The sequence below is a fragment of the Salvelinus alpinus genome, chromosome 27 (genome assembly GCF_045679555.1).
Source record: "Salvelinus alpinus chromosome 27, SLU_Salpinus.1, whole genome shotgun sequence".
In the NCBI taxonomy this organism is placed as follows: Eukaryota; Metazoa; Chordata; class Actinopteri; order Salmoniformes; family Salmonidae; genus Salvelinus; species Salvelinus alpinus.
Window position 1 is genome coordinate 35,597,397 of NC_092112.1, and position 11,120 is coordinate 35,608,516.

Genomic DNA, 11,120 nt, shown 5'->3' on the forward strand with positions numbered 1-11,120 from the left:
AGTGGATCAGACTTTTATTGAATCGGCATGGACATTTCTGCCCCCTGCTGTGCTAATGCTAAACTGCCACACAAAAAACATCCTTCTGCTTAGAGTTAATATCCCTCTTTTTTTTATTTTGCAGTTTACAACAAGACCCTAGGGCAGGGCCAAGTGAGTTCACTTTTTAAAGTTTCAGTTCATTTCCAGCTTCCATAAGGAAGCGGTTTTCAAATCTCTCCTTGGAGCCCCAGACAATTCTCAATTTTGTTTTAGCCCTGAACTAATTCAGGTAACTGATTTACCGAATCAAGGTCCTGATAATTAGTTGACAAGTTGAATCAGGTGTGCTAGCCCTTTAAATAGTTCAAATACATGGAATGGCTGGGAGTCCCCGAGGAGAGATTTGAAAACCGCTTCCTTATGGAAGTAGGAAATGAACTGAAACTTTAAAAAGTGAACTATCACTTGGTGGACCACCAATAGCCCTTGAGTAGTTGAATCAGGTGTGTTAGTCTTAAAGACCGACAGGACATTGTATTTTTAATTGAGAGAGCTAGTCATTTTAGTAGAGACATTTTTTATTTTCTACTCTATCAGAAATTAGCATTAGAGGTAAAATGTGTACTGTACTTTTAGCGATGTACACATTGGGAAACTGTAATATGTAACATTTCCACCTGCAACTAGCCCCAACTGTCAATTGCATACCAGTAGTATCAAAGGAATATAAATCCACAGGAGTGAAACATACTTTTTAGAATACAGTGTGACACGGCTAATTAGCATTTTTACTGCAAATTAGCAATTTGGCAACTAGATGATACATCTGGTGTGTATACAACTTACTGAATTACAATTGGTCCTCATTTACGAGGATGACGATAGCAAAGACATTAGCAATACAAAACTTCTTCCCGTTCTTGCAACTGATATTTGGGGGATTATGATCAGGTAAAAAGCAGAACTAAGCCATTTTAGGTGTTTCTTAGCAGTGCCCTTAACTGAAGAAATTGAATGTGTGGCTAAAATGTTAAATGTCGCAACTTCATTAGTGTCTGTTCTTTACAAACCTAGTCAACTGCCTGGTTTCTGTTTTCCAGAGAGAAAACCCATTTTTTTCCACAGTCATGATGTGTCCAAGCCAGAGTGTGCTTCCGACCTGAATTCTGTAAGTGAAAGCTCAGACCAAAGCCTATTCTGAAAATGTGCACAGCCATTTTGATTGACAAAATATGGGCAATATTTTTTTTTATAGTTTTGTTCTTGCTTTGTCAGGGCCTTGCTATATATTCATTTTTTTGCCCAATTGTCTCTTAATTGGTACAACGGCATTCACAGAACTGACCCGTCTGTCGATCTATCGCTCTTCCTCTAGTGTAGCCTTGCCATTTGTGTTGGTACTAACAGCAAAACCAGAATTCATCTTGTCAACTTTCCCTCTTTTTTTTTTTTTTTTACTATGTGTCTCTTTCCGTCCATCTTTCGATTTGTCTGTATGGTGTGTAGAGGGACAATGTGGAGGGGGTGTCCAGGGTGCCTGTCGACGACGTCATCAGGGAGATCTCCAGGTGTCTGCGGGGCGCACTGGATGTGTCCCTGTTTGGCATCGACATAATCATCAGCAACCAGACAGGGCAGCATGCAGTCATTGACATCAACGCATTTCCAGGTACGTGCCATTCTCATGTTTCCACAGGGTGCGGTGGTGGTGGTGTCATTCAATGGACCTATTTCAAGCTGCAGCTATGGTGTTCAAAAATCAGATGGCGTAGGAAGCAGTTGTGGTCCATTTAAAGTCAAGTTCTACCATTTTAAATGAAGAGAATTCATAAACTGAAAAGTTATACTCACATATGCCAAACCTAACCAACGTTGTTTTATTCTTAACCATCTTCGTTTTTTTGTTAATGTCTTGTGACAGCAGCCACACTTTAAATAATGTACAGCTTATTTCTGACTTATTATACATGTAGTTATTCTTTGAAATGCTTCTCTGACACAGTTTAAGCTAGAAATGCCATTTAAACTTGAAAATGTGTAGACTGATCAGGACCAGTGTGTTTGCATACTATTTGGATAATATTGAAGCTATTAAACTCCCATTGTTAAAAAAAACTCCCATGACTTCCAACTTTCTATTCACTGTAAAAAAATATATATATTTTGACACAAATCAGCTACTTTTACCACTTTCCCAACAACTTAGACAAAAACGTAGAATAAATATTTTCTACCAGGGATTTTTCAAGAGTGAAAAAAATAAGGTAATGAATTAACATTCAAATACATGTTTAGTCTTTGAACTAAATATTGTTGAAAATAGAATTGGTTTATTTCTTTATTAAACAAGATCCCCATGTTTAGTCCTGTGAAAATATCCTACTATAATTTGCTGTAAATGTCTCTAAAAATATATTTTCATAATTTACTGACCATTTCAGATGCATACACATCGGGAAATGCAAATTAATGATATCTTGCAAGCAGCCCTATTGTGGTTCTCACTTGCTAACACTGTTTTTTGGGAACTTCTTAAAATTAATTTCCTGTAAAAAAAAAAATGTACACAAAAAAACATTCAAATAATTTTGTCTTTAGTGGAGGGCAGTATTGCTCGAACTGGAAGCATTTTGTAATGGATAATAGAAGTTACACCATGTTATCTGAAATTGTATGACACAAGGTTTTAAAGGAACACTCTGGGATTCAAACAACAACAACAAAGCAAACCCCACGCCACTTTTTCTGGTGGTCGACAGCTTGTCTGCAGCTGGAGAAACATAACCACTCTCAGATTCATAGACTGAGCTGTGGATGCAACGATTGCTCATTCATGAGATCAAACTCATATCTGTGTTTCCACCAATTTCAGATTGCCCCTTTAATTCCAGAGGGCAGGCTTTGAAAGCTATCGAAGTCATTAAGCAGATCTTAAGGTATACTGTATATAACCACATGCTAAGTATTTGTTTGGCAGGTACATGGTAACTAACATGCATCATCAAAACGCAGCATCATATGATGCGAAAATGCATCATACGGGCCAGATTTCAGTATTTTGAAAGTTGTACAACTTGATTGTTGACATGCAAAAAATGTGGGACTATATCAACAATAGACTAAAATAGTTTTTGTGTGAAGTTTTCATTTAAGCTAGTTCTGCTAGTTTGCTACAAGGCAAGCTAACCATGCAATCCTACCTGCATCACTGTATTGTGGTATTGCTGGTGTAGAAATGTATTCTACCTCTTGGTCACCCCTCCGGTTAGCAAGCTAGTGTGACTCGGCTAGCCCATAATGCAAGGCTTGGACTATCTCGGCTGGCTCACTGCAAAGCAAGCTAACCATGCGTTTCTACCTGCCACACGGTAATACTGCTGGCTATCCCCTTTGCCTAGTTTAGTTTGCGTTTGCTCGCCTGTGCTAGCTAAGCGGTTGATCCAGCCACATTGCTCTAATGGTCGTCGGGGTAAGATAACCTGACGGCTAATACTATCGTATGTAGCAGCCTAATATTCCACAAATTACTTTGTAATTTCAATGACAGGTATTTGTATCCAATTTTTACTTTTAAAAAAACAAACACGTTTTTACAGGGTTTCTAGGGCACAACATGTGCTTCAGAGTACAGTAACTCGAATATGCTCATAGGCTATATCTCAGTCGATTTTAGAGAAATTGTATTTTCTAGTGCCCCTAAATTTTGTGCTCCTAACTTGTGTTCCCAATGTAAAAACCAGAGGATAGATTTGTGGGAAATGTGAGTATCTTTCTGAATTGGAGGGTCCACTACAGTATAGACTTTGTTGTATCATAACACATGGAGGAGAAATGTATTTTAGTGAAAAACAGCTTTTTTTAATGTTGGTTGCACCATATGATGATAGTGTTTTTCAAATGTGCGGAAGTATTTCAAAGATAATTATTCCTTATTAGCTCTATTTTATTATATCATCACATACATTTACGAGGGTATGCCGAAGTTAAATATTCACCGCTTTCTTATACCAATTTTGCAACCCTTTTGTTCAAATTCAACATTGGACGGTTGCACTATATGACATTTTCACCCTTTGACATGCCAATACTTTAAATGAATCGGCATCAACTTTCTCAACTATTTGAACCAACTGACATTTGACCACTTTTCCAGCAAGTTAGACAAACTTCAAGCGTATGAAATCTTGGTCAACGTCTCTGCTATTCAAATCTGAAATTGTAATATATTTATCTTCTACCAATCAAACGATACACTTGTTCTAGTAACCACAAACTACATTTTATTTAAACTTTTACAAACAACTGACATTTGTACCGCTTTCCCAACAACTTGGACAAAATCCTAGAGCGTATGAAATCTCTGCTTTTCAAATCTGAAATCAGAACAGACATCTTCTACCAATCAAATTATAGCACTGGGGAAGCACGACTTATTATTTTATTTAACCTTAACCAGGAAGGGCTCATTGAGATTTGAGATCTCTTTTTCAAGAGCGTTCTGGCAAAGATAGGCAGCACCAAGTCATTACACAATTAGACAGACAACATTGAAAAAGTAATCTAGTAAAAACCATAGAAATCACAGGAGTATAACGAAATCCTAAAACAGCAAATTAAAAACATTGACTGGTCAAGGAATCAGCCTGAAAATCCTTCATCAATGATTTAAAAACACCAACCGGGACAAGTTCTTCCAGTTTAACTATTTTGTAAGGCGTTCCAAGCCGATGGCGCAGAGTACATAAAAGCCCTTTCAAACATTTGGAACAGTTAGCAGGATAAAGTCCTGCAAATGATGAGAGTACCCAGCACATTTCTGAAGAATAAAACTGGCCAAATAAAATGGTAGTTAAAAAAAAAAAAAAAAACAGCATACCAGTGACTGAGCCTAAGAGTGACTAGAGAAGGCCAGCCAACCCTGGTATATAAAGTGCAGTAGTGTGTAAGGGTTTTGCAGTTTTAAATAAATCTCAATGCTCCATGGTAAAGGGTGTCAATTGATCTCAAACACTGAGGAAGCATTCCTATATAAAATATCACCATAGTCTAGTATAGGCATAAATAGCTGATTCTAGCCACCTCTTGGCTTTAAAAAGAAAAACAGGCCTTATTCCTAAAATAAAATCCTATCTTTAGCTTTAATTATTTTGTAAGTTGTTGAATTATCAATTTTAAAAATCCAAGATATTTATGAGGTAACAGCCTCAATCTCATTGCCCACAGCTCAACACACTAAACTAACCCAATATAACAAACCCAACACTCACTAGTCAAACAACAATAGCCAACCCATGGCCTACCTATATAAAACATTTATTATTACTGCAATGTACTGCTACTAGCACTTCTGGGCAACTTCCCACTGGGCACAGAAGTTATTTCAAAATCTTGTTTTGATTTACATCTGGTTGACTTGTCTACTACTACCAAACTCCAAAGTAATAATGGTTGATGTAGTAGACTATCAAAGTAATCAGACTAGATCTTTTTATATATTTAACTTTGACTATATTTCACTGCTTCACTTAAGTAATAGGTTTTAAATGTCTTCAACTACCACAGATACTTTTAAAGAGCTTGAAGCAAGTCAAAATCTTACTTCATGTACAGTTACCTTTCTACATAGTTATGTTTGTTGTGATGTATTTTTGTGAATGCCTGTATTTGTATGCATCTTGTGCCCTTTTTATGAAACATCTAAGTTTGTAAATCTGCTGCCCATCTTTAAAAATTTCATATTATTTAATGGCATTTCTATAAAAATGAACTTTTCTATTATTCAGGTTATGAGGGAGTCCCGGAGTTCTTTGACGACCTACTGAGTCATCTCACAAGTGTTCTCCAGGAGCGGGCCTTTGAGAGGACCAGCGTGGTCGGGGGACAGCCCCCCGCCGCAGCCCTGGCCAACTGTGGGAAACCCTGCATGCTCCTGGGAAACGAGGCCAACACCTGGATCGTAGAGGGAGACTGCGTCAAGAGGGGAGGCAATCAGGGACTGGGGTGCGACTCTGAAGTTTCGGCCAACTTCCAACAACATTGTGTGTCTGCCATCCCCACCAAAGCCTCCTCGCAATAATGCCCAGCCCTTAGTAGTGAAGAACAAGATGTAGTATGTAAAACAGTGGGGTCCGAAATTGACACCCTTGATAAAGATGAGAAGAAAATGGCGATCAAATAAATAATAAAATTACTGAGCTACATTGTATGCTCCATTTTTGTGTTATATTATACAGTTGATCAGAAAGAGATTGTTTAAGTCATCTTTTTAAATGTAATCTGACCATAGCACTGGTTTCAGTCCAAGTGCCAATGCCAATTAGCAAACTCCAGGCATTTACACTTTTGGAAATACATGAAAATAGAGCTCTTTATTTTTGTTGTAATTTTTGCTTATCTTTATCAAGGGTGTCAATCATTTTCCCGAAAAGCTTCAATGCATCTTGGCATAGATCAGGGTTCTCCACCCCTGTTCCTGGAGAGCTACCATCCTGTAGGTTCTCTCCAACCCTAATCTAGCACACCTATTTCTAGTAATTAGCTGGATAATAAACTGAATCAGGTTAGTTACAACAGGAAGGTAGCTCTACGGGAACAGGGTTGGAGAGCACTGGCATAGATTCTTCACGTGTCTGGAACTACATCATTTGGTGTTTTATTGGTGGTGGAAAACGCTCTCAGGCGCCACTACAGAATATCCCATAAGTGTTCAATTGGGTTGAGATCTGGTGACTGAGATGTCCATGGCATATGGTTTAGATCAATGTCATGCTCATCAAACCATTCAGTGACCACTCGTGCCCTGTGGATGGGGGCATTGTCATCCAATGGGGCCATAGCCAAGGTAGCCAAAATAATGGCCTGCCCAGTATTTTTATACATGACCCTAAACAGGATGGGATGTTAATTATTTAATTAACTCAGGAACCACGCCTGTGTGGAAAAACCTGCTTTCAATATACTTTGTATCCCTCATTTACTCAAGTGTTTCAATTATTTTGGTAGTTACTAATTAATGTGCTTGCTGAGGGCAAGACCACAAGATTTCTTACATATTCTTAATATTAGTGTGCTTGCAGAAGGCAAGACCAATCTGGATTTCCTACATAGACTTACGTGTGCTTGCTTAAAGCAAAACACAACTTTAGAAACTGTTCATTCTTATTATTCCGCTGGAACCTTTTAGTGCCAAAACTACCAACACCAAAACAACTTTTAAAACGTCCAGACAGCCACTGCTCAGGTTGCTTGAAAAAAAGTATAAGTTTTGATACTACTAATACTTTTCACACTACAACCGTATTTGCATAAATCGCAATGGAATTCCGGTCGTAACTAGTCTTCCACCGATTAAACTAGAAATGCTATTAAAACTTTAAAACGTGCAAACTGGTCTGGAATAGGTTGCTTGTAAACGGCTTTAAGATACCATTTATTCTTGTTGAACTATAACTGTTTTACACGTGCATAAAAGCTCCATAGGCTTGAATGTAAAGTTTATTTTAAAGCATACATTTTATACAAAGTGAAGCCGAATACCCAAAACCCCTTGGTTGTCCCTATCCTCATGCCCACCCATCTCCACCCCTGGGAAGTATTTGGATTCACGATTGCTCTTGAACCGTTAAAGCTACAAACACCAAACCAACGTTGACTTGTACACGCTGACTCAACGTAGATTGCTTGTCAATTTAAAAAAAATACTTTTTAAACTATGAAGCAAATTTAAAAAATGGTTAAAGGCAAATGTGGATTCACCACTGCTCTTGATCCGTTTCAGCTACAACCACCACCCCAATGTTGACATACGCCGACTGACTTAGATGGCTTCTATAGAGCTTTTTGCTACCATTCCTACCTTATAAACTATAAAGCTTGTTGTATCCCCATCCATTTCAATGGTGGAATGCGGGCTTCAACATTCTTAACTGAAATCACTACCACAACTTTCAGAATGTTCAAACAAAAACATTTTGAAGAGCTTAAAAACACCTTAGGGCTTATGATGACGTGGAACTCACTCTAGCCTACTATACTAGCCCACTATAATAACTCCACACCTACAAACCACCCCAAAATAAGTCACTATAACTAACACAGCCTATGAAAACCCTACTACTGCCATTAATATAACTATTTCACAACCATAAATATTCAATATTAGCAAGCACACCACGTTTACTTCAGTAAATGTCCTTTTCTAGTTATTCTATTTATTCCCCTCAATATAGTGCTTAAATGATTTAAGCTATTAACACGAAACCGTCTTCCAAATGTGCAGACTAACTCAAATTACGTTGTTTGAGAATCTTTTTTGATAGCATTATATACTTTTGAACTACAACAATATTTAAAATGATCTACAATGCATTTCAATGGCAAAAAGATGGTCTGGGCGTCAATATTCTAGACTCATCGCTTTCGCTGTTTTTAAGCTATCAACACCAAACCAACTTTGATGTTCAGACTGACCCAACTTACATTGCTTGAATTCAGATTTGTTATACTATTTATACTTTTTGACCTATAACCATTTAAAACTAGCATAAATGTAACATGGGTTTCAATGAGAACCATAGGAATACAGTGTTAGCTATTCAAAATGGTCCTTGGCCAATTACGCTACAAGACCAACTTTAAAACATTCAGGTTTTAGAAACTATTTTACCTTGCTAAAATGTGCATAAATGCATGGATTCAATGCCAACCATAAGAAAACAGTGGTAGACATTTTAAATGCTACTGCTCTTTAACCATTTCAGCTACAAACAACATTAAAACTGACATTTTCAGAATTTGTTTAATTTGTTCAAAAATGTCAAATTGGCATTTAATAACCCACCAACAGTAATAGTAACTCTTGAACCATTCAAACTAGACCCAAACCAACATGTTCAGGCTGTCCAATCAATCAGTCGTTCCATCTACCAACTTTTCAACTATAACCAGTCACTACCATTTACTACTTCAGTCACTATCACTACAATCACTTATTTCACAACCATAAATACTATAAAGATGTCCTTCCAGTGATATTTGAACTTTTCCTGTTGAAAAGCAATAGCCCAAGTAATGTACACCCACTTAAGAGTAAAAATGTTGTGAGCAAAATGTTTTTTAGACAACTGTAAACTTCAAGGAGTAGGCCATTCAAGGAGGTGTTCTGATGTCATTGCTTGAGGAACAATAAAGGAGCAATAGAGAACAAAGAGGAAAGCCCCCCCCCCCCCCATCCCACTTGTGTCACGTCATAATCGTACCTGGATCACCTTGAGATGTGCCTAAGTAAATCAGGTGTTCAATGAGGTAAAAAGACTGGAACAGGACTTTAAGACAAGCTCACAAGCACAAACATTTCCTTTAGTGCTGAGAAGGAAGATATATTTTTTTTATGAATTCAGTGGTTCCAATTTGTTTTGATCCACTGGTTTACTGTAATCACATCCCTGCTATCGGATCTCTGTCATATCAATGACTTTGTCAAATGTGTCTATAGGTTCCTACTGAGCCGACATGGTCATGCTCTCCTATAGGGGAGGGCAAGGGGACCCAGCAGCCTTAATTTAATTGTGTGTGTGTGTTAGTCTGATCTTCGAGATACGTATATGATAATTTATTATATAGTATATTGTGAATATACATTGAATGCACAAAACATTAAGAACACCTAATATTGAGTCCCCCTCCCACCCCTCTTGTCCTCAGAACAGCCTCAATTTGTCGGGGGCATGGACTCTATAAGGTGTCAATGTTGACTCATACTTCCCACAGTTGTCAACTTGGCTGGATGTATTTTGGGTGGTGGACCATTCTTCATACACACGGGAAACTGTTGACTGTGAAAAACCCAGCAGCTTTGCAGTTCTCGACACAAACCGGTGTGCCTGGCACCTACTACCATACACCGTTCAAAGGCACTTAAATCTCTTGTTTCCCATTCACCCTCTGAATGGCACTCACACATAATCCTTGTCTCAACCGTCTCAAGGCTTGAAAATCCGAACATCAATAAGAGATCATAGCTTTCACCTGGTCAGTCTGTCATGTAAAGAGCAGTTGTTCTTAATGTATTGTATACTCTGTGTATATTGTTTATCTTTCAGGACAGAACATAATTAGTATACTACTCTGTAAAATCCAGAATAAATGTCAACTAAGGGCTAGATTTAATCAGAGCCGCCTTAATTGTTTTTGTTTAAGCGAAGTTGGATGTGTAACTGCGTTGGTTCAGTCAAATCGGCAAGCTGCTCCCGGCGTTATATAGATCGTGTACATTGCTTTTAGATACTCCTTGTCGCATTTGTAGAAATCCGATGCAGCCGTGTTGCAAATTTTTCCACGGGTTTGTGTGTTGTAATCTACACCTCGATTAGGCTGAATTAAATCATTATTTTGTTGAATGATTTTCAATTTGACTGTCATTATTTCTATATAGCCTACACTTTCTCATTCTGTGGGATGGGTGTGGCCACGGATTTAACACCTCCAACACCGTTGCACTGTGACACCTCTGACACCACCTAAACAAAAACAATGATATGCTATACAGTTTGCGGGTTATCGCTGATTTGATTGAATCTAGGCCTTGCTGTTTTACTTGTTAAAATGCTGTGAGTGTAGCATAGATCAATTTCTATAACAAATTTGCTAAATTAGCTTTGGGGACTTACATTTATTAAAGAAGAACCAAGTAAAGATCCATTTGGGTAAATTTAAAAGTTCCAACTTGAAATGTGAGATTACTGTTTGTAACTAATTTCCTGATGTATGCTATTGAACAAAATGTGTATGTTGTATAAATGATCAATATGGACATATTTATACAAAAAACTGAGATAATAAATCAAGGAAGACAATCAAATGTACACCAGAAAGTCTTTAATGGTTTCGTGAGATTTGTTGCAAGGGGAACAACTTTCCACAATACTACTTTTGCTTGTCCCCAGCCATAATTGGTGGTGGTATAGAAATGGGACCTTAATGTATTATGGTACAGTTGAAGTCGGAAGTTTACATACACCTTAGCCAAATATATTTAAACTCAGTTTTTCACAATTCCTGACATTTAGTCCTAGTAAAAATTCCCTGTCTTTGGTCAGTTAGGATCACCACTTGATTTTAAGAATGTGAAATGTCAGAAT

At 37.7% G+C, this 11,120-nt stretch overlaps 1 protein-coding gene across 9 annotated transcripts in view; it reads left to right on the forward strand.

Moving 5' to 3' along the window:
• Positions 1-10,856, forward strand: part of itpk1a (inositol-tetrakisphosphate 1-kinase a) — a 69,447-nt gene extending 58,591 nt beyond the window's left edge. For all 9 annotated transcript variants that reach the window (XM_071370447.1, XM_071370448.1, XM_071370446.1 and 6 more), the window contains 3 exons: positions 1,083-1,150; positions 1,489-1,651; positions 5,766-10,856. In XM_071370447.1, the coding sequence (XP_071226548.1) occupies positions 1,083-1,150; positions 1,489-1,651; positions 5,766-6,058 (524 nt within the window). In that variant the 3' untranslated portion in view covers positions 6,059-10,856. The remainder of the gene's footprint in view (positions 1-1,082; positions 1,151-1,488; positions 1,652-5,765) is intronic.
• Positions 10,857-11,120: the final 264 nt, after the last annotated feature.